The sequence below is a fragment of the Phyllostomus hastatus genome, unplaced genomic scaffold (assembly GCF_019186645.2).
Source record: "Phyllostomus hastatus isolate PE091 unplaced genomic scaffold, TTU_PhHast_1.1 phas_scaffold_78, whole genome shotgun sequence".
Taxonomy (NCBI): domain Eukaryota; kingdom Metazoa; phylum Chordata; class Mammalia; order Chiroptera; family Phyllostomidae; genus Phyllostomus; species Phyllostomus hastatus.
In genome coordinates this window covers 71357411-71382137 of record NW_025334041.1, presented here as the reverse complement: position 1 = coordinate 71382137, position 24727 = coordinate 71357411, and the positions used below count along the sequence as shown (strand labels likewise).

Below are 24727 nucleotides of genomic sequence, written 5' to 3'. Positions count from 1 at the left end.
GTGGTGTTATGAGAACATGGAAGCAGAAGCCTTAACTGGCCCTGGGAGGCGAAGCAGAGCTGGGGGGAACTGTTCAGGGCGGGTGGGGGCTGACTAGATACGAGGGACGAGAAGACTGCAGGTGGAGGGAAGCACAGGGCAGCTCCAGAGGCGATTTCTAGCAGGAAGTTGAATGTAAAGTGGGGGAGAGAGCCGGGCTAGAGGTGCCGGACGCCCAGCCCACCGTGCGTCCGTATGTGGGTAGCAGGTCCAACAACGAGATCGGGTGGGGTCCCTGAGAGCCACTGCGCCGAGTGAGTGCAGCACCGGGATTTGAGAGAAACCTGAAAAAAAAATAGATATAGTGAGGCAAACGAGGGCAGAGAACCTCATTACAAAGAAACCGCAAGCATGTCTGGAGGTGTAAAGAGCCAGGAGACAGCACTGCCCTGGAGACCTCCTCGAGAGGGAGAACTCAGCACCACCACCCCCACCTCCACTTTGTGGGGCGGCCCAGCTCAGTGGGGCTCAGCCTGAGGGCCTCTGGGCAGCGGGGAGCGGACAAAGGAGGTGGGAACAGCAAGTGTGAAGACTTTTTGAGAAATCTGGTTGAAGACGACAGGAAGCAACCATTGGAGAGTCGAGGGAAGGGTCTCCTTTTTGTGTGTTTGTATGTTGTGGCAGGGACTGGGGAGGCAGCAAATGGATGGATTCGATTGTGTTCGTAAGTCCAGGGGAAGACCCCAGTCGACGGGGAGGGGTAAATGGTATAAAAGGAAGGGAGGAGAGTTTATGGAGTTTGGACCCAGAAGAGGCAGAGGGCAAGGGATCAATAAGAAATGGCTGTATCTCCAGTCGGTTCCCTTCGGAGCCGGAGGACAAGCACAGAGACAAGGCCAAGGGCCACACAGCCGGTTGGGGCGCAGCCAGATGCAGGTGCTGCCTGCAGCACTCCAGCCCCTTTGTCCTCATGGGAGGGCCTGTGTGCCACCACCTCGTGGATGTGGGAGTGATTCCCGGTGTGGACACAGGGTGGAAGGTTGGAGCACTGGGCTTATTCCAGAAAGGCATCAAGCCAGGCGGAACAGGTGGCAGGCCACAGTGGAGGCCACAGCCTGCAAGTGAGCCTGCCGGAGAGACAGCACCACCGGGCTGAGAAGCCGGGACGGGCTAGCATTGGCACCGCCACGCCGTGGAGGAGGCGTGTGTGCACAGCATGATTTAAAGAACACCCCACCCTCCACCACAGTCTTGCCAAGGCTCAAACCCTCACCACACGCTCTTTGGGGCTAAAGTAAAAACCCCAGGGTAGTTCAATGGAAATGTTCACCGAACAAGACATTGTACCATTGCCGCTTTAGGACGGGGCAGAGGTGTGAGAAACCAGATAGCAGGTTCCAGAGGAAAGTAACTGAGTTCAGGGCTCAGAGGCCCAGGGCGGGGAATGCACTCGACAACCATCGCTGCACCCCTCATATTTGTGGAGCATTCATCTATCACGTGTGTTTTACCAAGGCATTAATCAAACCTTTGTGATGGGTGCTGGGTGTACATGCGCAGGGCGCCTGAAGCCGTGTAAGCAGGTCCGGTCACTACAGCGCAGTCAGGGCCATGGAAACCACCCGTATGTTTAGGGCTCGCTGTGGGTGGCTGTGACGAGAATTTCAGGCAATGAGCCTCTTTCCTTCTACCATCCCTACTCCTCAGTGCCTGAAAGGGGTGGAGAAATTACCAAAGAAAGTCTCCTAATTTGTACCTCTTAATCTTCAGATTGGTAACTACAGAATAGTCACAGGGATGCGAACTACAGCACAGGGAACATAGCTGGTAGTATTGTAATAGCCATGCATGGGGCCAAGTGAGTGCTTGAAGTATCGGAGGGACCGCTCTGAAAGCAGATGACCATCTAGACACTGCGCTGCACACCTGAAACTGGTACAGAATGATACTGAACATTGTAAACTGTAACTGAAATTTTTTTTTTTAAAGAAAGTCCTATGACTTCCCCAAATGGTCACTTTTCCAAAGAATACCTGTTTGGACAGCAGGCTTCAGCCAGAGCTTTCTGACCTCCAAACAGCCTCACTGCAGGATAAACCCTCTCCGGCCCCAGAGAGTTAGCACTCCCCTGTCTGAGGGCCTTCACACCCAGAGCCTGCTGGGTCCGGCCAGGCACCTTGTCTTCCTCCTCCACACTCGCCATTCCGTGCCTACGACTCTCCAGACCATGCAAAGGGCCTTTGTTTAGGAAGCTGCAAGCCCCTTCCTGGTCCACAGCTTCCTCCCGGCCCAACCAGGGACTCCCACTCAGTTTTAGCTTCCAGACTCAAAGCCCACCTGTCCACAGCCACACAGAAAGGTGGTCAGCTCAGTGGGTGTCCCAGCCCTTCAGTGCAGGAAGGCTGCACCCACCTCTGGGCATTTGGTGTGACTCACCCAAAGGAGTCCACTCCCCCACACCGGACACAGGAAGGACAAACGACCTTCCATTACAGGGACTCTGCTCCAAACCTCAGACCGGAGGGGCCTTCTCCATCTGCGGCCAGCGGGCCCCTTCCGAGTGCCCCTTCCGGCCTGGCTCACAGCTGCAGTGAGCCTCTCACGTCTCGAGAGCACTGAGACCTTGTGCGTGGACTTTTGTCCTGTGGAAACTTCTTCACCTGGCTACCTCCCGGCCATCCCTCCCCACAGCTTCCTTCCAACCACCCATGGGCCCCATAGTACCTGGACTTACCTCTCTCAAAACACGTCTTCCTTAGGCTGCATCATTCCTCGACGGCCTGGTTTCTCATCTTGTCCAAGGTGGTACCCAATTCATGGTGGGCACTGGGCACATATGTGTTGAGAAAAAAAGAAATGGAAACTGTAATATAAAAACGATAGCAATTATTATTCTAGAAGAAGGTGGGGCTGGGGTCGGAGGTATACAAGTAGTTAGTTATTCTCTTAAATTTTCTTTACCAGCCATTGCCTAGTTCGCAACACACAGCTCCAGACCAGCAGCACAACCCCACCTGAAACATCTCAGAAACACAGGTTCATGGTTCTATCCCAGACCTGCTGAGTCAGAACCTCAAGCCAGAGGGCTGCACATTCCATGTTCTACCAAGCCCCCTCACTGATTCTGACACACGCTCAGGTTTGAGCACCACTGGCCCTGTCTTGGGGCTGAGCTTGGGCGGTAATCTGCAACCATATCAACATTAAACATTAGAAAACCTTGACACTTATATCAAGATTTTCAGCTAAACACACACTTCTCCATTCTCACCTCTCCCCATCTTTTTATAACAATTGTTACAGGTTAGCAGCAGATGCAGTGACTGGTTCTATTTAGCTCCATTCATTGGATGAAAACACTGAGGTTGAGACAAAACCCAACTTTCTCAAATGATAAAATAAAAACAGGCAAAGTCAAGGCAGGAATCAGCCCACCTCTCTGAACAGTAACCCAGAGTCACTCAGAAACCAGTAAAATAAAATAAAGCACCAGAGAATTCAGAATTTAGAGGCATGAACTTCTCTTTCCCTTCACACCCACGCTGGCTGACCCAGTAAGTCACCTTTCAGGAGGGGTCCTGGGGGCTGTGGGCTTCCAAGGATCCTGGTCAGCCCTTCAAGAAGATCAAGGACAACAACCCACACAGCTTCAGTGGAGAAATGGGGTACATTTTTTAAGTCAAAATACCCAATTCATGCCACCCCAAAGTGGTGTTTGGCTTTTTTAAACCTGTTGCCGGTTTACAGGTGAGGAACCCCACCTGTAGGGAGCCTCACGCCCAGGTCCAGAAGCCCGAGTGCAAACACCTAAGCCTGGGTAGATGACCAGGAGCCATGTTCTGGGAAATGGGGGCAGAGCTGGACACTCAAAGGCTTCTCTAGGTTTGAGTGGCCATCTGGCGCCCCCTTGTGTTCAGTGTCTGCACCCCAAAGAGCTGAAGGCAGCCAAGAGGGAATGCAGGTCAATAGGCTGCAGCCATTCTCCAGGGACAGGCTGTGGCAAGTGAGAAGCCAGTGGGATGGGCTCAGGAGTGGGCCCAGGCCACTCCTCCACCTTCTGGGAGCCCCAATGCCCTGCAGATTTCTTCCAGCCCCGGTAGAAAAACATCTGAAGGTCATGTTGCCTGGAATGGCAAGGTTGGAAGTTGTACCCATGCTCACCGAGAAGATGGGTCATCGTGTCCCTTCTGCCGAGTGTTTGGCCAACGGGCTTTTCCCCCTGACTTCTTGCCCAGGACAGAAGCTTTTGGCCTTTTTTTTTTTTTTTTGAACATTGACTCTTGTACCAAAGACAGCTTGGGCCCCTGAGGAGACATTGCACAGCAGTTCTGAATGTGCTAAGTCAGTGGGCGGTATGGGCACGATGTGCCCAGCAGAGGCACTTCCCATCTCGGCCGTAAGCAGTCCTTAACGGGGTCACCCAGCAGGCCTGGCTCTGCTCTCCTCCTCGCCTGCCTGCTCCCCCGACAGCCCACGGCCGCCCGCAGGGCTCCACCCTCACCGCCAGTCACCACATCCTGCCCTGGAGGGAAAAGACTGCGTGTGCCCAGGCTGTGCCCCCTCGGCACAGGGCTGCAGGGCCAGTGCCCAGCTTCCAGGGTCGGTCCAGGCCATGAGGCCCACACCAGGAAGCGTGGTGGGAACCTTAGCCCTTGGTTGTATGTTGGCTCCTCTTCATACAAGCGGAGTCACTCAGGTCATAGGAATCAAGCCACAGAAACTCTCAGCCCAGGGTCCTCACCAGGACACAGGAGCCGCAGCAGTGACGTTAGCCCGGCTTGCTCTGGGGAGCTGATCGGTCTAAGAGAAAACCCCCTTTTCACTTCTCCGCCTCCCCCTGGAGTTCTACCGCCTGGACTGGTTTCCTCCTTTCTCCCTTCGTGCAGCTAACACTCTTATCTTCAGTCTCAGCTTAGACCCCTCCAGGAGCCCTTCTGTGGTCTCCTGAGCCTGAGGTTGGTCCCCTCCTGTGGTTCCATGCCCCCAGCAGTGGTCATGCGGTGTGTTAATGGGCTGTTGGCAGTCTGGGCCCCACTTTTATAAACCTTGTGAGGCAAGAACAGAGGTCACATCTGCCTTATTCACTTGGGCATCCTCGGGGCCCAGTACAGTGCCTGCCACATAGGAGGCATGCAATACATGTGTGCTTGAATTGGTGGGTGCACTCAGAGTGAACCGGGCTGCCCTACTTGGCCCTGACAACTGTACTGGGACTACTGTCTTCTCAGGCCACGGAGGGCTGAACCAGCTGGGAGGGGCCTTTGTGAACGGCAGACCCCTGCCGGAAGTGGTGCGGCAGCGCATCGTGGACCTGGCCCACCAGGGCGTGAGGCCTTGCGACATCTCCCGCCAGCTCCGCGTCAGCCATGGCTGTGTCAGCAAGATCCTTGGCAGGTAAGCACGAACTTTACCACATACCACCTTCCCAAAGGGCTGGTCTCTGCACCTGCCAACTTTGCAGCCACCCTCCCCGCCAGGGGCCCAAGGTCCCAGGACCTGGACAGGGTGTGGTAGTACCTCTGGGCCCCCAGCCGATGCTCTTCTGTTGTGTTCCTGCCCTTCCTTTCTTCCTTCTTTCGTTAGCCTTTTCTTCTTTCCTTCGTTCCTCCCTCTTCCTTTTCTCCTCGCCTCACGTCTCATTTTCTAAAGGCTTCTCCACCCTGCAGCAGGAGACTCTTCCCCAAAGCTCCCGCCCTGCTGAGACTGAGGGAGGGGGGCCCCCAGGGAAGGGACTCCCTATCAGGCGTGGCTTCCAAGGTGGAACCCCTGCACGAGGGATGTCTGACTCTGTGCTTCTCAAACTGTAACTCCCCGAGCACCTGCCCCAGAGGCGCAGGGCTGCTTGATGGCACACAGGTCCCCAGGCCTCTGCCCTCTCTGGCAGCCTGGATGCTCTGAGCTTTATGTGATGACCAGGTGACCCTGCACGTTCAAGTCACCTGGAAACTTCAATTTAAAAAAAAATCAAGGCCTAGGCCCCAGCCCATGGCCGTTAAAACAGAACGTTAGGGGAAGTTCTATACCCTGGTTTGGTATTATCCAGGCCCTCAAATGATTCTCATGTCCTAAAGCCAGAGCCGAGAACCGCCGAGCTCAGGTTCAGGAGAAACCAGGGGCAGCAGAGCCCTGTATCCAGGCTGTTGTAGCCACACAACCTGGTCTGGAAAACCACTCCCATCAGGAGTGTCCCCGAGGCACATGGTTGGGAGCTTCAAGTCAGCTCAGGGTACCTGCCTCCCTTCCCCAGTAAATGTGTGTTTGAATAGGTAAGTGGGCAGATTCAGGAGGAGCTCCAGTTTAAGGAGGCAAAGGGCCTATCACTAAACCATGGGAACCTGTGGGTCCCCCACGAAAGTTGTCAGGGAAGTGTGGCACCTTCTAGGGTCAGGAGAGGGGGCCTCAGGATGGGCTGAGTGGACCAGAGAGGAGGTGGTCCCTAGGTGGTGGCAACAGACAGAATTTAAAGAGTGGGTGCCATTTCATGGCAGAGGAGATCAGAGAGTTTCCAGAACAAAGAGCCTGCTGGAGATGAAGGGAGGGGAGGCAAGGAGACCCTGGGAGCAAAGTCTCAGCTTAAGGAGCTGGACAAGGCCAGAGATACAGGCTGGGCAGGGATTCCAGACTTCATGAGGAGTGGCTTCCACTTGAACCAGGTAACCTGGTAGAAAACCAGTGCCTGTCGAGGGAGGGGGTGGAGAATAGGGAGCAAAGGTGAACCAGCAGACAGGGCAGAGGGCCCAGTGACCCCAACTGGTCTCCTGGGGAGGGGTGAAAAAACCCAGGATGGCCAAGGAGAAGAGTGAGTCATGCTGTAGCCAAGAGAAGCCGGACGGAGGAAACCGCCACTGTGAACCCATAATTCACAGGGCACCTGCGTGAACACTCTCTTTCTTAAAGGGGAATCTTTTATACCCCCTAAAGTGGGCCCTGTAGGTGCTCATGCTAGCTAGAGGGAGAAGAGAGGGAGAAGCCAGGGGCCCGGGCTGAGTGCCTCAGCAGAAGCTCCAGCCAGGCAGCAGCACAAACCTGCCTGCGAAGGGAAATAGCACTGGAAGGCCAAGTATTTGAGGCCAGCCCAGGGGGCACATTCTACCCTGCGCTCCTCCCCAGAAGCCTCAGAGGGGATAAGGGTCTGGCTATGAGGAGTGACCCCCAAAACACCATAATTGAGTGTTCTAGGAACCCATCTGTATCAGTGTACCAGCTGGTATTGCTGTGAGAGGCTGCACTTGGCTTTGGTGAATTGTTTTGAAAACTCTTTCAGTGCTTTTTCTCATTTCATGGTGGGTGATTTATGAGTGCACCTGCCACACTGGGCTGAGTGTTCAGTAGTTTTTGACCAAAACAGCAGGACCCCCTTCCCGCTCCACTACACCTTCCCTCTTCACCTGATCTCACCCGGAGTGACTGTTTTTTGTTTCCTGGATGAAAATCCTCAAAGGGACACGTTTTGCCCATGTGGAAGAGGTAAAACAAAAAACAGCAGGAGCACTAAAAGGCATCAAAATTGACAAGCTCAAAAATTGCTTTTAGCAGTAGAAGAAAGTCTCAATAGGTGTGTTGTATCAAATGGAGAGTACTCTGAAGGTGACTGAGTTTAAACATGTAAGAATAAGCATACAACTCTTTATAAGTAAATTCCAGTTCTGGGGGGGGTCCCCCCTTGTCCATGCCCAGAGCCCCGCCTGCCTACTGGGTAATCTATGGGTTGTCTATTGGAGTAGGTACTACGAGACTGGCAGCATCCGGCCTGGGGTGATAGGCGGCTCCAAGCCCAAGGTGGCCACCCCCAAGGTGGTGGAGAAGATCGGGGACTACAAGCGACAGAACCCCACCATGTTTGCCTGGGAGATCCGAGATCGGCTCCTGGCCGAGGGCGTCTGTGACAATGACACCGTGCCCAGTGTCAGCTCCATCAACAGGTGAGAAACGGACAGCAGCCAGGGGCCTTGGGGCTTATGAGAGAGACCTGAGGAAGGCCCTGGCTTGTGGAGCGACCTGGGAAGGGCCCCCCCGGAGTTGGGCGGGAAGCCCCCCACCAGCACAGGGCAGGAATCTCACCCCCTGGCCTCCTCAGGGCCACAGGCAGCCCGTTGCCTACCTGGCTGTACTCTCTGCAGTTTCCTTCTTTATACACCACATCATTTTTCATTCAATAACAGAATCTTTTCCTTGAATTAATCCTTTCTTTGGTCACAAAACTCTTCATTCACTCAGAGAGATAGTCACTCAGTTGTTTAGCCATTCAGTTATTCACTCACTACCTTAATCAGTCATTTCTTACTCACTTATTCATTTATAAACACACAATTCATTGTTATACACCAGGCCCTGGGGACAAAGTCTTGGCTCTGGCAGAGCTTACTCGTACAGTTAGTGGGAAGACACCTGCTATACAAGTGCCCACATGAACAGTTGTAAAAATGCAGCTCCAGCCCTGCTAAGGAGAGGAACATGAGGGGGTGTGAGCTCGCATGGAGTGACCTGGTTTATGAAAGTTCTGACAATGTGTCCTTGAGTGAGAAGTAATGAGTAAGAGTCCACTAGCTGAAAAGGAGAGTGAGCTCTGAGACAGCCCATGCAAAGGCCCTGTGGCCAACAGGATCTTATACAAGACACTAAAAGAAAGCCAGTAGATAAAGAGGAGGGGAACAGGAATCAGGCTGAGGTGGAGCCATCAGCAAAGGCTGCCCTTTCGGGGATAGGGGCCCGGCCGGAGTTCCTGCCTCTGCCCTTGAACAACAAGAAGCCCTTGGCAGTATTAAGCATAGGCTGACTTACATTTCAGAAAGTCCAGTCAGCCTGCAAAAGGGAGAAGAGACTAGAAGCTCACCCGAGGGAAGGGTGGCCAGCGAACGACCTGGAGGGAGTGTGAGGGTGGCGGTGCACGCTGAGGCACCGCAGTGAGAGGAAGAGAGGGGCCAAGGCTGGGGAGGCTCCGGGGTCAGAGCGCAGCACCTGAGGGCAGTTTGAGAGCAGACCTGGGGGCAGGCAGGGTTAAGCCCCGCCTGTACTTACTCCTTGAGTGACTGGTGGTACCACTCATGAAATGGGAACGCTGGGAGGACCAGGTGTGGGGAGTAAGGTCATAGGTGTGATATGGACAGGTTGAGTGAGAGGTGCTTTTAAGACTCACAAGTGGGATTTCAAAAAAGCAGCTGGATCTGGGGCAGCCATGGGTCCTGTTTCACCCTCTTCTCCCTACTGGCCTTTCTTCCTCTAGAATCATCCGGACCAAAGTGCAGCAGCCATTCAATCTCCCCATGGACAACTGCGTGGCCACCAAGTCCCTGAGCCCAGGACACTCGCTGAGTAAGTGTTGAGGGCCTGCAGGCACACTCCCCAGCACACACGTGCCCATCTGTGCACACGTGGGGTCACCCACACGCCCATGCAGCCCACTCTCCGTGTGGGCCAAGCTCTTCCGTGGGGACCAAGCCCTGGCGCGCTCCAGGGACGAGCCACTGAGATCTTTAGGAGACACATCCCGCTGCCTTGACTGCAGAACCCCTCCCACTGGCACCCCGACTCCTCCGTGCTGGTGGCCCCGACTCTCAGGCTGGCCCTCCCACAACCTGACCCTGTCCCTTTCGTGCCCTGCAGTCCCCAGCTCGGCTGTGACACCCCCGGAGTCACCCCAGTCCGACTCTCTGGGCTCCACATACTCCATCAATGGGTTGCTGGGGATCGCCCAGCCTGGCAGCGACAGCAAGAGGAAGATGGATGACAGTGAGTGTGGGGGGCACGGAGGGCAGGATGGGGTGCAGGAGGGCGGTTCGCTCAGGCTCTGATGGGGCAGAAGCCGCACTTTGGCCTCGGACTTTGTAGTCTTGGCAACTCCCGGCCTGCAGCACGTGGCCTTTCTCTGAGGCAGCCACAGCCCTGAGGCTCCGAGGCCTGGGACATGGCCCTTTCCCTCCCTCTGCAGTTCAGTCTGCCTCTCCACCCTGGCCTGGGGATGGGTGAACGGGTCTCCTGAATGCTTTCTCCCCTCGCGGGGGTGCCAGGTGACCAGGACAGCTGCCGGCTGAGCATCGACTCCCAGAGCAGCAGCAGTGGGCCCCGCAAGCACCTCCGCACGGACGCCTTCAGCCAGCACCACCTGGAGCCGCTCGAGTGCCCCTTTGAGCGGCAGCACTACTCCGAGGCCTATGCCTCCCCCAGCCACACCAAAGGCGAGCAGGTGAGAAGCAGGGGTGGAGGTGGGCTGTGGCACGCTGGGGCTGGGCAAGGCAGACTCTGAGGACCCCTGAGCTGCCCGCAGTCCTACCACCAAAGCAGCCAGAAGTTGCTTCGGTGGCTGGGGGTACCAGTTTCACGCAGCTCCAAGCTCAGAACATCTGCTGTTGTCCCAGACACTGGCACCTCCTCCTTCTCCTCCTAGCCTTCTTGCCTTCCCTCACCCATACTGAGCTCAGAGCTTTCACGGGGAGCCACACAGCCAGGTCATGCGTCCCCCTGCCCCAGCGCCTCCCCAGACCATGGGGGCAGGTCCCACAGCTTCAAGCTGCAGCCCAAAGCCTTTATGCCACAGCTGTAAGCAGTGCTTCCAGTCCCACCTCGGCCACGCACTCCTGCTCACCCCATGACCCCGCATTACTCACATCCCGAGCACGCACTCTTGTTCACACCTCTCTGCTCTGGCACACTGTGTGCCTCCATGCAGAATGCCTTTCCTCCCACTTCTCTGCCTGGAAAAGTACCACCCAGCCATCATGACTCAGCTCAAGCATCCCTTTGCCCATGAGTCCTCCCCACCCCACCCCTCCCCAAAGGTGTGTGTCCCCTCTCCCTCCTGTGCTTCTGCACGTCAGCCTACCACTCCTCGCCACTCCTCATGCTGGGTCGCAGCTGTCCAGTGGACACAGGTGTGACGACACAGTGGGCAGCATCTTGGAGCACCTTTATCAAATCTCTACCTTCGAGTGCCCTGTTATAATAGACGCTCAGTGAAAGTGGGATGAGTGAACCAGTTGAGAAATCCAGGCAATAGATTGCAAACTCCAAGGGCATTCTCATTTCCAGTGCTCAAGACAGGTGAGAGTGTGTATTGGGTTGGCTTCTAGGAAGGTGGCAGAGACAGCAGACACCTCCCCTGGGCCCAGTGAGTACTGCTGCTCTGACAGAACTTCCAGGAGGCTGCCTCTGGTCAATACTATCTGTCAATAGTCACGTGTCTTCCCCGCCCCCCACTGGCCCTACCCAGCCAGTCTGCCGGCTGAGGAGTTTTAGGGCCATGTCTGCTTCCCCTCTTTGCCCACACTGTCATTGTCCAGGAGTGAGGTAAACACTTACACCTTTAAGAACTGAGTAGGACGATGGCAATGAAGCTACCAATCAGCTGAACCATCGCCCATGGCCATCTGGGCAGCTGGGCCCGTGCCAGTGCCTGCAGCTGGGCAGGCGATCTGCGTCAGCGATTTTATCAGCCTGGGTGGTGGCAGCCACAGGGGTGCAGAGAAAGCTGTCTGTCAGCAGACCTGGGGACAGGGCTGGGTGCTCATCAAGAGTCAGCTTATGGCTCTGGAGGGAGTGGGGTGCAGCCTTGGGAGCCCACCCTGTTCAAGGAACCTGCAGAACCCAGCGTGCAAGCACCAGCCATCCTGGCAGAGTGGAAGAGCCCTGTCGCTGAGGCCCTGGGCACCTGCTGGGCTGCAGAGGCATCCCCTGGCTCCATTCCTGAGCCCCTCTAGGGACCCTGCTCAATCTCGAAACTGAGACTCTGCACCATGCGCGGGCACACCAGCACAGGGGATTGTGGAGTGAGGGAGTCAGAGCTAGAGGGACCTTGGGGCCACAAAACCCAGGGTCTTCATTTGTGTGGAGATGAGCCAGGGCCAGAGAGGGCAGGGAGGGCCCGAGCAAGCAGTGGCGGGGCTCAGACCTGAGGCGCCGGCATTGGCTGAGACTGGCCGACTGTGGTAGAGGCGGCGCTTCTAGGTGGGTTCTTCTCTGAGGACTGGAAAAGAGAGTTTGAAGGCCATGGCACTGCTCCACCCCCTCGTCCTCCAGGCAAGGAGACCAGGCCCAGCATGTCCATCCGCAATGCTTCTCTCCCCCAGTAAGTTGCCTGCTGGTCATCGTTGGCCCAGCGCCTGGAGGGGCAGGGAGAGCTCAGCCCATGTGGTGACTTTCCCACCCTTGCTGACCTATGGTGCTGCCGAAGGAACACCCGTGTCCTCTCACCTGGCACGGCAAGACCCTCTGGTCTGGGCAGCCAAGAGAAGCACAGGTCCTCACACCTGGCCTCGGCGTGGGGCAAAGACACACTGTATTTTCTGTAAAATCAAAAAGAGGGAGAGGGTGCGACAGAAGCGTCACGTGGCCTCGTCTCTGTCCCCGTTTCACTGCCAGACTTGGGAGTCTCTGCAGCTCCCATTCCTGTTTTCCAAGTGCACTGAGAAGCAGATCAACAGAAGTGAATGGCAGAGTGACAGAGACTGAGAACTTGGCAGCTCCCGCCTCTCCCGATAACCGCAACAGTGATGCCTGTGGTAACTCTTTATAGAGCACACGCTGCTCCGGGCACTCTGTGCTGGCTGCTCTGTGCATGTGTGACACCTCAGTCCTTCCTGCAGCCTCACGAAGCAGATCCCATTGCCCCTGTTACACAGGTGAGAGAGTCAGGCTCTGAGAGGTCAGAACACGACAGCTTCTTGGCTGGCAGTGCAGAGCCAGAGCTCACCCTAGTTCTGAAGCATCGTGCCACCCTGCACCCCAATTCAAGTCCAGTCCCCGTGAGAAATCCAGTCACCACTGAGATGTGCAAGCCATTCTGTGCAACGTCACCAAAATATCTGGCTGTACAGGTTGGAGGGTTTTTTGTTTTTTTTTTTTTTCACAGAATTTCCTGGATTTTGGAGCAGCTGTAGGATTTCAATAGGTATTTTGGTATGGAAACCACACATTCACAAGGCATTTCAAACTTGCCTTACCCACTCTAGAAATTAGGTATTTTGTCCAATTGCTAAGCTGGGCTGTGAACATCTCCGCCCTGCCTTGACGCTGCCCCTTGCAGGCGTGGAACTGCAGTGCCACTGAGTTGGTAATCGCTCTGCACGATAATGGTGCCCCGGTGGCCCCCAGAATTGATTGAGGCTGCCAGAAGTGCCCAACTCTGAACCAGAAAGCGCTGTATCTCCTTGGAGAGCCAGTTCGATAGAAGTTACTGGAAGCAATTGTGCTCAGGAAACATTCCTTGAGTTCAGTGTTGCACAGTTTCACATAGCGAGTTTGTGTCGTGCGCTGCCTCGCCCTCTGGTGGGAGGGCCACTGGGAGGAGTGATGTGTGCCCCTGGAACTGAACAACTCCTTTCTGGAGAGGGCACCTTCGGAGGTGGGCCCCTTGTGCAGTGGAGACCAGGAGAGCCTAATATGAGGTCTTAATAAAGAAAACCCCAGCTACTTGATAACGAATTTTTCAAACAAAATTAACCCAAATAGCATCTTTAAGCTGAACCCGAACATTTCTATTTGCTTGGACATGGAGAGAGAGAGAGAGGAAATCCACCTGTTCTAGGGATGAACCACGTCTGCAGGAGAGAGCACCTGGGCCAGGGCCCGGGCCCACACTGCAGCCCCTGTTTCACAAGAGGCTTTAGGTCTCCGCAGAGACAACAGACAACAGTGCCTGCCCACATCACAGTGCTGGCAGGGGCAGATCAGGAGAATGAAGGCAGACCTCTCTGCAGGTGTAAGTGCAGCTGATGTTAACCAGTTTAGAGCAGCAGCTGGGAGCACGGCCCAGGAGCCAGGCACCTGGTGTTTAATCCTGGCTCTGCCCCACATGACGAAGTAACACATTTGTTGACCTTTCTGCACCCATGTTTCCTATTTGGAGGAAAATACAGGATTGAGTGAAACACCGTACACAGTCCTTTGGGCCGAAGGCTTGACCTCGTATCTTGTCCTTGGTGGGTTCACACTGTGGGAGCAGATAAGGAGGGGGACCTGCTGTCCAGCTGGGGTGAGGTGCTTGAAGGGAGACGCCCCGTCCTGTGTCTGCTCAACAGTCACCAGCCAGCTGCAGAGGGGGAACTTTGAGTCTGGGATTAAGAGAAGGATAGTGGGGCTGTGAGTCAGAGAATAAGAATAAATTAAACACACTGAATGGAGTCAAGAATGAGCAGAAGAAGGGGACAATCTGGGGGTATTTTCTGATGTTGGCTGCAGGTAAGGCTTGCTCCAGGGGCCTCTATGTTGACTTCTCTTTTTTTTCTCAGGGCCTTTACCCACTGCCTCTGCTCAACAGTGCCCTGGACGATGGGAAGGCCACCCTGACTACTTCCAACACACCCTTGGGGCGCAGCCTCTCAACTCACCAGACTTACCCCGTGGTGACAGGTAGGATGCCCAGAATCTCCTGGGCCATGCAGCCCGGGCTGCCAAGATGAACTGGAGGGCAGGTGAAGGCAGGGCATGGCTGGTGTGAGGAGGAAAGTATTAGGGCCCTGGACCTGGAGAGAAGAGAGGGCTGTGCTGGCTGGGCCTCCTGGTGGGTCACGAGGGTCTGACCCTCTCAGCTTGGCCCCTCCTCTGCCTGTGACCCCACTGCCAGAGAGGTGGGTGCAGCAGCACTCTGCATACACTGGCAGAGGCACAGCAGAGGTAGAGCTGCTCCCCACCTCACCCGGCATGAGGAGCACCCAGCCCAGCCCCGCTCAGAGAGGTTGCCCGCTGTCCTGAGCCCCGCACCCCCCATTTCATGGCTTGGTTGTGCATGCTCCCACCATCATCTCACCCTCTCTCCTTGTCTCCCTCCCCGGCAGATCCTCACTCACCCTTCGCCATAAAGCAGGAAAGCCCCGAGGTGTCCAGTTCTAGCTCCACCCCTTCCTCTTTATCTAGCTCCGCCTTTTTGGACCTGCAGCAAGTCGGCTCTGGGGTCCCAGCGGGAGCCTCGGTCCCACCCTTCAATGCCTTTCCCCACGCTGCCTCCGTGTATGGGCAGCTCGCGGGCCAGGCCCTCCTCTCAGGTATGACAGGGAGGTCTGGGCCTGCAGCCTTCGTGGGGGTGGGAGGGTCATCAGGGCCAATCCCCTGGTTCCAAGGGGTCCAGTCCCCTCTCTGGACCTCATTTCTGTCCATCACCAGCGTCTTCCCTAATTCCTCCGGCAACTGTTGGAGGTGCCAGAATATGGCCCAAGTAGCAAAATCAAACCACTGGGGGCAGGCAATCTGGGGGTGCCTGGAGTGGGTGCTTGGTAGATTTCTAGAACCTCACCCTGAGGCCCCATGGAAGAGCAGGGACCTGAGGCCAGGAGCCAGGTGCTGTGAAGTGGTGAACACTTGGTCTGCATAAAAACAATTAAAAAGAAGGAAAACGTTGGCCAAACTTCGGAGAAAAAGGGGCATTGCATTTTGGAGGCAATTTCTACATCAAATTCCTGAAGAGGACAGTGGGGCAGTCACAGCCGGGTCTCCATAGTGTAGCTCCCACTGTGCATGCGTCACAGCGCCGCCCTTGAAGGACACTCAGCAGAGCAACTCACCCACCTGAGAGTCTCTGCTCCTCAAAGCATTCAAGCTGGAAGCACCTTAGGGGCATCTAGAGCAAAGCCCTTATCCTGAGAAGAGGCAGACCCAGGGAGAAGGGGCCGACTGGGGCCTGAGTGAGGTCAGGTGAGGGCTCGGCCCCGTGTGCCCTGTGTGTCCGACCCTGGCAAGGCTGGTCTCCCTGGCAGAAGGCCATCGGCCGTCCAGCCAGGGCCTGAGCAGTGGCTGAGAGAGTGAGGTATGTGGCTTGGGCAGAGAAGGCTTTCAGGGGAGTAAAGGTGGAGGGCAGAGTTCCATAACTGTCCTCAGATATCGGAGGGACCCCCCACAGCGATGGGGCTATTTTAGGTGTGTGCCCGGGCATTGAACCAGGACCCATGGGGGAGGCAGAAGGGGGATAGCTCTTCTTTTTTTAAAAAATAATTTTTTTAAAGATTTTATTTATTCAGAGAGAGGGGAAGGGAGGGAGAAAGAGATGGAAAGAAACATCAATGTGTCCCATGGGGGCCTGGCCCACAACTGAGGCACGTCACCTTCCTGGGAATCGAACCTGTGACCCTTTGGTTCACGGGCCAGCACTCAATCCATGGAGCCACACCAGCCAGGGTAGGGGACAGCCTTTCTGACCAGTGGTTTTCAAACACGTTGGAGACCTCGCAGCTCTCTCTTGAAATGAATGCTTTTATGGAAGTCAGGTCCCCAGCCAGACAAGTGATGACAGGTTCTGCTGGAAGCCAGGCTCTGCCCCCCAAGAGTCCTGGGATTTGAAAACCACTGCCTCAGAAGAACAACACCTCCACCTGCCCGGGGGACCCTGGGTCATCTGACCTAAGTTCATCCACCCTCTGTTATAAAGACTCTACACCTCAGTTGGGCACCTGGAATTTTTCCTCTGGGCATCCCCGCATCCGATGTGGAAGGCCATCTTAGAAGAGGAGGGCACAGAGGCAAAGGGTTAATGAAGGAAGCCCAGTGTGCAGGTGGAAAGAAAGAAAATGTTGACTCAGAGTTCAGAATTTCAAAAGAGGGTGAAGTCAGTGGAGATGGGTCATTTGTTTTGACCAAAGTGTTGAAAGGAGGAAAATCTGTGAGCTGGGTGGAGTGATGTCAGCCAGAGAAAATGGGACGGGGCGGGGAGGAGAAAGGGGGAGCAGAAGAGGCCCTGTCCCCTGTGGGGGACTGGCCATCACTGGGTGGGCCGCCTGCTTCTTGTGAATGGCAAGCCAAGGTCAGATGGACCGAAGTGAGGCAGGTAGAGAGAGGATAAGGGTGTGGACGAGGCATGTGAGTGTGGGGACCAGGGCCATCCAAGCGAGGGGAAAGAACAGAAGTCCCAGAGCATGGCCTGGGTCTTGGTACAAAGTGTAGCTGGAACAGCCTGGGGCAAACTCAGTGCCCACAGCCCCCACAGCTTTCCCCTACCCTGCTATCCTGTCCAGGCTTCGAGCACCCCCAGCAGCATGCAGTCAAATCAGGGGACAATTCCAACTTCTGTCAGCTCTTAGTTTAGTGACATGCCCTCTCTCCAGACCAGCTGCGGGACATGCACCACGGGGCAGAGTAGCTAGCGGCAGATGCCCGGGAGTCATCCATGCAGCAAATGCACACCTTGGGTGTGTCCTTCAGGCTGGTGGCCCGGCTCAGGCCGAGGTGATGCTGAGGCTCAGGGTGTGACCCCTGGGAAGGCTGATGGCCAGCCAAGGGCCCAACCAGCACGGAGTCAGGGGTCCGAGGAGAGCGAGCAGCCCAGGCTCAGGGACTGGGTCCAGGCAGGTTGCCAAGAGTGGGAAGCAAGTCAGGGCCGCAGTTACAAAGCTGGGCCAGCCCTGTGGCCCAGGCATGAGGCCTGTGACGGCTGGTGTCCATGTTGAACCCAGGGCATTGGCCTGGAGCTCCTTAAAGAGTGTCCACATGCGGCCCCTGGTCGAGACTGGACCTAAACACTGACCATGAGGCTGAATCATGGTGAGCAGACTAGGAGGCCACATAGGCAGAAGGAAGGGTAGGAGGTTCGAAGGAGAAGGATCTCAAGGGTGGGGGGACTAAAAACCTATTCAATGGAGGAAGAGGTGAATTTAAAAGAAAGGAGGCCAGGACCAAGGGGAGAGGAGGGAGGTGGTGACTGTGCATTCCATGACCCGCTCAGCCCCCACCTCCATGGACCCTCCTCCTCTGGGGCTCCCTGGGGGCCCTCTTGCTGCCTCCTGCAACCTCTGCCTGCTTCACAGTCTCCCCCGGTCACTCCTTTTCCAACCCAGAGGCTCTGGCTGTCTTTCTGACTCGCAGCTTCTCCCTAAACCAGCCAAGAGTGAGGCGGCATCAGGGTTTGGGGAACGTAGGATAGCCAGCCACTCCTCCCAGTTCCCTTCAGATGCCCAGTCTGAGGTCCCGACCCACTTGCCAGGAGCGGTCTGGAGGCGCCTGGTCCTGGCTGCTCCAGGGCTCACTCCAGCTCAGCTGGTCAGGAGCCTCTGAGTTTGGTGTTATCATCAAAGAGTCTATTACCTGCCTCCATCCTTTTGTGCAAAATTATATTTAGTTCTGCCAGAGAGATTTCTGGATTGCCATAAATTCTCCTTGCTATCAGAACAAGATAAGGAATTGAAAAGGGTCATGTAGAGGGCAGACATCAAAGGGGGCAAATAAAGTTGTCTGACACCCCCTCTGCCCTCTGAATTCCTCCACGCTGTGGTTCTGATCCTCCTCCCTACTGGTATTACAGTATTGCCAATATATCCAGGTGCTCGTGTTTTCGTATAGAACCCCCCTTTATGACAACTCAGTGTGGATCTGTGTCTATGCCAGCTCTTAAAAATAAGACCGTGTTGGAAGTATCTTTTAGTGCAGAGGAGACAGAACTCCAAGCCAAAGATAAATTTATGGTGAAGAGCCTTAAAAATAAGTAAGTAGATAAAAGCGCATGGTTAGGCTGTGATGGAGGGCCTCTGCCTCTCGGCTTCCGTGGTTTCATTTCCAAGAAGGTCTCAAGGTTCTTGGCTTTTGAGGAAGAAACCATGTATTTAAGGAATTGAAGCAGAGTTTTGTGGGACTGAAAGGAAAGTTTGTGGAACTGCAGTCTGTAAGAGGGCTGCCCTGAAAGGAGCCACAATGGCCTGTCCAGAGGCCAAGGTCACAGGAGGAGGCCATCAAGGTCCTCTCTGGCATTTGATTCAGAAACCTCTGTTCTGCTGGGAGGAAATTAGGTGACTAAGGAGAAACAAGGATTAAAGTCTCAGAATACAGGGGAATGAGACTGATGAATTCAGTGTCCAAGAGCAATTTGGAGGCTAATTCTCATGGGGGCAACTGTGTGAATTCCCAGGGGGCAACTGTGACTGAAGTAAGTTGTGGCTTAAGGGGAGTATGTGCCCTGGAGCTCTGCCCACTGAGCTGCTCAAGCAGCAGCAGGGTCAGGAGACAGAAGGGACAGGATGAGGGCAGGAGGCAGGGCAGCCCTGGACAGTACCTAGGCCAGCCCAGCAAGGAGGCTGCCTGAGCTCTGAGCCCAACATTCGCGCCCCAGCCCTCTCGCGGTGGACACAGACACAGCCTCAGAATCCTCCACCCGGTGCACCAGGGGGCCCCAGCAGTCCATCAAGAAGTAAGGTGAATCCACTTCACCATCTCTCATCCAACCTAGCTTCTCATGAGAAAGACGGGCAGGAAGATGCGGTTCAGAGCAATTAAGTAATGTGTTCCTCAGCCTGGCCTGGACCTAGGCTCCACCCTCCCCCCTTGAGAGGAGGAAGTAGGGAGAAAGGAAGAGAGAAGTCTGCAAGTTTCAGTCAAACACCACCTCTCCCATCACTCTCCTGCTCGGGCCACCTGCCCACCTTCTGTGCTCCCACTGCCCTTAAAGTAGCCATGTCACTCACTCCTTGTCTGTCGTGGGCTCCTGGCCAGGCGCTTGGTCCAAGGGCTGAGGGCCGAGCCTGAGAACTGACCACACTGCAGTCATCTTTGAAGAAAGATAAGATTGTACCCAGTATACCTTCTGCACCCTTTTCCTGCTACTTCTAAACACACTAAAATTCCTTTTTCCTCGCCAACATTTCCAGCCCCTTGCTTGCTTGGACCCTGCGTCAGTGCACTACGCCCACCTGCAGAATCCCAGCGGGTTCCATTCCGCTTGGTCCAGCACCATTTGTAACTAGCTAGACATCGCACTGAAGGTGAAACAAATTAGAGTGGTGTTTATTTGTATCAACACCTTCCCTCAGTTTCACTAATAACTCACTTCAAATACAATTTGTTCTAAAAGGCTCCTCTGACATGTAACAATTCATAGAATACGTTCATTGTGTTGATGAGTGTTCACTCATTGCACAAAACCTGGCACTGATAACATCGCAGCAATAATGATACGATAGTAACAGTGATACGGGCGCATAAGGTTCCCTTCTTTTTTTTTCCCCCACTTCGCATGTGAAGGGACTGAGTCGTGGTGCAGGTAGGCAGCTGGTCTAACGGCACTTGGGATGTGAGCTGGATAAGAACCAAGGCCCTCAGATTCCTAGATGCTTCCCTCTAAAGGAAGGGCAGAAGTCTAGTGGGCCTGGTACTGTCTGTTGATCCCCTAGGCTTGGCTCCCAGTGCTCATCTCAGTCTACACCCCATCTTGACTTAGTGCCTGGCCTTGCTAATGTAGCATTCTTGCTTCCTGCTGTGTCCCCAAGTGGTCAGAAAAGTGCCCAGTATATCGTACTCATTTATAAGTATCTGTTGAATGAAGAACTTGCCTTCAGGGAGTCTCCAGAAAGAGAGGTAAAGAGGAGTTAGTCACTGTGGTTTAGACAGTGTATAGCTTTCCATGGACATACCTTCTCTTCTGTCATTACCAGGCACCCCAGAAAGGCTGGGGCGTGAAGGACCTACAGGGACTGACGGGAGGGGAGTGGACAGGCAGTGCCGTAGAGGGGATGGACTTGATAAGCTGGTTGGCAGGGACTCAGAGGGGCCCATATGAGCCCTAGGAGAAATAGCAGCCCCCAATGTGGGAGAGATGGAAGGTCCTGGGTGAAAGGATCACGATCTAACACAGTGGTTCTCGACCAGGGACAATTTTGTAACCAGGGGACACATGGCAGTATTTGGAGATGTCTGGTTGTCACACTGGGTGGGAACTGCTACTGGCATCCAGTGGGCAGAGGCCAGGGATGGCCCTGAATACCCTGCTCTGCAGAGGACACCCCACACAGAGACTGATCCAACCCCATTATTTCAGTAGTATGGAGCTTGAGAAACCACAGAACATCACTGAGAGCTCAGACGACCAAATAATTCATCCTTCAAACTGGGGCCTTTTGAGAGTGAAATGGGCGTTATTAATAAGTGTGTTGGGACAGTTGTCATAACCTCGGCAGGCCACCATGTGTCATCACCTTGCTAAGAACCCTTGACGAGGGAGCCTGCTCTGGGCCTGCAGGTTCTTAGAAGGAGCAGTGGGTGGAGGGACCTGTGGCTGTCAGCACAGGGTGCGGGTGGGCAGGAACTCACCAGCTCACGGGGGGTCTCCAGAATGGGAAGGCCTGGCTTCCTGATGTGGAGGACAGGTGGAACCAGGGGCCTGGGGACCTCACGGAGCTGTCTCAGTGTCACCAGGGCAAGAACGTCACCCATAAATGTGGATTAACAAAGAGATGGGCGTCTGCTTTGCTGAAAAAATTTTTTTCAGGAATGGAATAGACAGATGTGGGAGTTGTGGGCCCGTGTAAACATGCATGTCGGCCCATATCTTCTTTCCAGGTCGGGACAGCCAGCCGGCCCTTTGTAACTCTGATAGATGGTATCCACCTGTCAGGCCAGGAGGAACCCCCCTGGCTCAGAGGGGGAAAAGTGCAGTGACTGATTAGCAGTGTCTTCCACGGGTCCAAAACAGGCTAGCAGGGGCCAGCAGGCCACACCTATGCCACCCCACGTAGGGCCTGGTTCTCGGTTCTGCTTGGAGCCGGGGCTGGAGGGGTGTGAGCTCTGAGTGCAGGGACCTCTAATGTACTTGTTTAGGACAGCTGTGCCCACTGCTGTGCTCGACGCTGTTGGGGATAATGAGGACCCAGAAGACATAGCCCCCACCTCCCTCCAACACCATGACATTTTATGGATGAAGAAGATTCACGTGAAAAAATCACCGGAGAGCAGGGAACAATGTGGGACTGCGACAGCTGCGCCCCCTCTTGGTGGAGCCGGTGTGCTGCACAGTGAGGGGTGGCGGTGAAGTAGGCTTGAGAGTGGGTAGCGTCACTGGAGGGAAGGTCCGCTCGCCCTCCAGGAAGCAAGACAGTAAGTCCAGGGGCTTCCTCTGGCCCCACTGACGACTCCTTGCTGTGTTTTTCCAGGGCGAGAGATGGTGGGGCCCACACTGCCCGGATACCCACCCCACATCCCCACCAGCGGACAGGGCAGCTATGCCTCTTCTGCCATCGCAGGCATGGTGGCAGGTAAGGGGATGGGCCGTGCAGGGGCTGGGGGCACATTGCCAAGAGGAAGTGTTGGCCAAAGGTGGAGCAAGAGGAAGGGTGTGTCCCACACACAGACTTTTTAAAGGGCACTGAAGGGTGGACTGAAGGGTGCATCTCTCCTTTTTGTCAGTATTTTATTTATTTTTAGAGGGAGTGGGAGGGAGGGAGAAAGAGGGAGAGGAACACTGATGTGAGAGAGAAACATCACTTGGTTGCCCTGACCATGGACTGAACCTGCAACCCAGGCATATTCCCTGACCAGGAATTGAACCATCGACCTTTTGCTTTGAGGGCTGACACCCAACCAATTGAGCCACACTGGTCAGGGCAAGTGCATGTCTTTGTAAATGTCTGGAGGACAGACTTCAGTGCAGTCCTGGCTCCCGAATCTCCCCAGCTTGGCTTCCTTCTTCCCAGACGCTCCCACGTCACCCTCAGTGATGAACAGGGAGCAGCTGAGGCAGACTGGTGCTCAGATCCGAGCCCAGCCGCTTCTTCCATCCATTCAGGGGGGCCTGAGGGAGGGCTCTTGGGGCTGAAAACACTGGCAGCTAAACAAACCCAGCCTTTAGGTAACCCACGGTCTCCTAGTTACTTAACTGGTGAATCTCAGTTTACTTTCTGGGACACTTAAATATGAATGGTATAGATGATGATGACAATGATGATGATGATGGTTGAAATATAGCCCCCTTCACACCCCACATTCACTCAGCCGTGCATGGGAGGGACCCTCGTTCTAGATACTCCAGCGGTACTGCAGAGTGCGAGACAAGCTGGGAACATTTCCCCATCACCAATGGACTGTCCCGGAGTCCTGTCTTCCAGTCGTTTAGACTTCTTTGTCCACCGGCGTGGTCACCACCCAACAGTGACCCAGGGTGTCGAGGTCTGGACAAGTGAGGAGAACAAGGAGAGTCTCTTTGGGAAAGTGTCTCTCTTAGGAACCACATAGGAAGGATGGGAGGATAAGATCAAACCATATCCATTGCCCAGGGGCCTGAGGACCTGGAGCTTTTGGAAGGGGCTGAATCAGGGCCTCTGTGACCCCCATGCCAGCCCTGGGTCAGGTGCCCTGGCCTGACCCCTGGGTGAAGCTCCTTCACCCAGGCCTGCTTCGCTGTCCCTGGTAGGGGTTGCCTTTGCCAGCCACCCACTCTGGTGCCCTGTGTGAGGCAGGGGACCGGGCTCTCCTGGGCAGAGGGAAGGGAGGGAGAATCTAGGGAGGAAAGGAGGCTCTATGCTCCCTGGGAACCTGCTGAGCTGGCACTTGTTGCCGCCTGGTTACCGTGGCGATGTGCTTAATGCAGCGTTGAAAATACAGAATACTGACTCCTCTCTCCCTCCTGGCCCCGGACTCCCTCACTCCCTCCCTTCCTCTTCTGGAGCGTGAAATGAGATTGGTCAAGATAAAAAAGGAAAAGATTCGGTTATTTTTTTAAGAGTGTGGATAATGGGGCCTCTCAATCAAAATCCCAGGCTCCAGTCGGCTCCCCCATCCCCCTTCCAACCTCTCCACCTTCCCCTGCCGCCTGCTTAGAGGGGAGGAAGAAACATAAAGCCCAGGGCTTTTCTCTTAATTATGAATCATCCCCAGGGGCAGGCCCAGGGCAAAGGGTTCCTGGGGCCCAGAATCTGACCTGTGAGGTAGCTGGAAGGATTGGGCCTCTCATCAAAGGCCTCCAGGTTGTTTCCAGAAAGACCTCATTCTGCGTGGGTGTTGCGGACAAAAAAAAATAGCACAACCACAGCATCCACTGCAAGTGAATTGCAAAAGGGAGGGCCCTTGTGTGGTGGATCGGCTCCTGATAAGTTACATGCTAATCCGGTTTTCTAGAAAATATGCTACTTAATTGTTTCACCTGGTTCCTAGGAACTTCATGATGCAAATAAATTCTTAGGGAATTTTTTGTAGAAAAATTATTTGTCCATCTCTTACCAGTGGCCACAACCTCCCAGTGACTGTGAGGATCCCTTCCATTAAAATCAATAAACCTTCATTAAGCACCTACTATGTGCTATGTACATAATAAATGCTTCAAGCAAGGCATCTTCAGTCAGTTGTGTAAGGAAGGAAGAGAGCACTTATTCTGCACTTCTGTGTGCCTGGCCATTCACAGATATCACTATTTTTCATTTATCCTTACCATAAGCCTGGGAAGCTGGCATTGCTTAGGTTTATCAGAATAAGGAAACAAGCTTAGAAAAGCAAGGTGGTATGTATGCTCAGGGTGATAGCCATACTAAGTGACTGAGTTGTTCAAAAACAGGTGTTTTAACACTGCCTCCCACCATGCCAGATTTAATGACACGCCAGCTATAGGACAGCAACACAGGAACAGGACAGGACACAGATTTCTCTTGTTTTGCCTTCTCGTGGTTGTTGTTGTTGTCCCTGGCCCATTAACATAGTTAATGATGCTCACACCAGTTCTGGAGCTGAACCAACAGCTTCAGAGTTGGTTTGATCCATCCATCCACCCATCTATCCATCTTTTCTTCCATTCATCTTTACATACATTTTTCATATGTACAGGCATTTTCTCATCCATTCTTTCATCCCTCCATCCATCCCTCCGTCCATCCATCGTTCCACCTATTCATCCATCTATCTATCCTTTCATCCCTCCATCCCTCCATCCCTCCATCCATCTATCCATTTATCCTTCCATTTACCCATCCATTTTTTGATACATCCCTCCTTCCATATCTATCCATTTTTTCAGTATCTATCCTTTCATCATCCACTTTTTCAACCATCCACCCACCCACTACTTTTTCACTTAACAAATACG

The 24727-nt window shown here is 54.4% G+C and overlaps 1 protein-coding gene and 1 long non-coding RNA gene across 8 annotated transcripts in view; one reads left to right on the top strand and one right to left on the bottom strand.

Moving 5' to 3' along the window:
- Positions 1-24727, top strand: part of PAX8 (paired box 8) — a 55298-nt gene that overhangs the window by 22020 nt on the left and 8551 nt on the right. For 2 of the 7 annotated variants that reach the window (XM_045828763.1, XM_045828762.1), the window contains exons 3-10: positions 5208-5373; positions 7701-7901; positions 9203-9291; positions 9583-9708; positions 9987-10162; positions 14202-14322; positions 14745-14954; positions 21810-21911. In XM_045828763.1, coding sequence (XP_045684719.1) covers positions 5208-5373; positions 7701-7901; positions 9203-9291; positions 9583-9708; positions 9987-10162; positions 14202-14322; positions 14745-14954; positions 21810-21911 — 1191 coding nt within the window. The remainder of the gene's footprint in view (positions 1-5207; positions 5374-7700; positions 7902-9202; positions 9292-9582; positions 9709-9986; positions 10163-14201; positions 14323-14744; positions 14955-21809; positions 21912-24727) is intronic. The other 5 variants (XM_045828767.1, XM_045828765.1, XM_045828764.1 and 2 more) reach the window with 5 other exon arrangements.
- On the bottom strand, positions 195-2835 carry LOC123812094. Its single transcript, XR_006784482.1, has 3 exons — positions 2714-2835; positions 1508-1689; positions 195-323 (listed from the first exon to the last, which is right to left on the bottom strand). It is a non-coding gene; the product is annotated as an uncharacterized LOC123812094 (long non-coding RNA).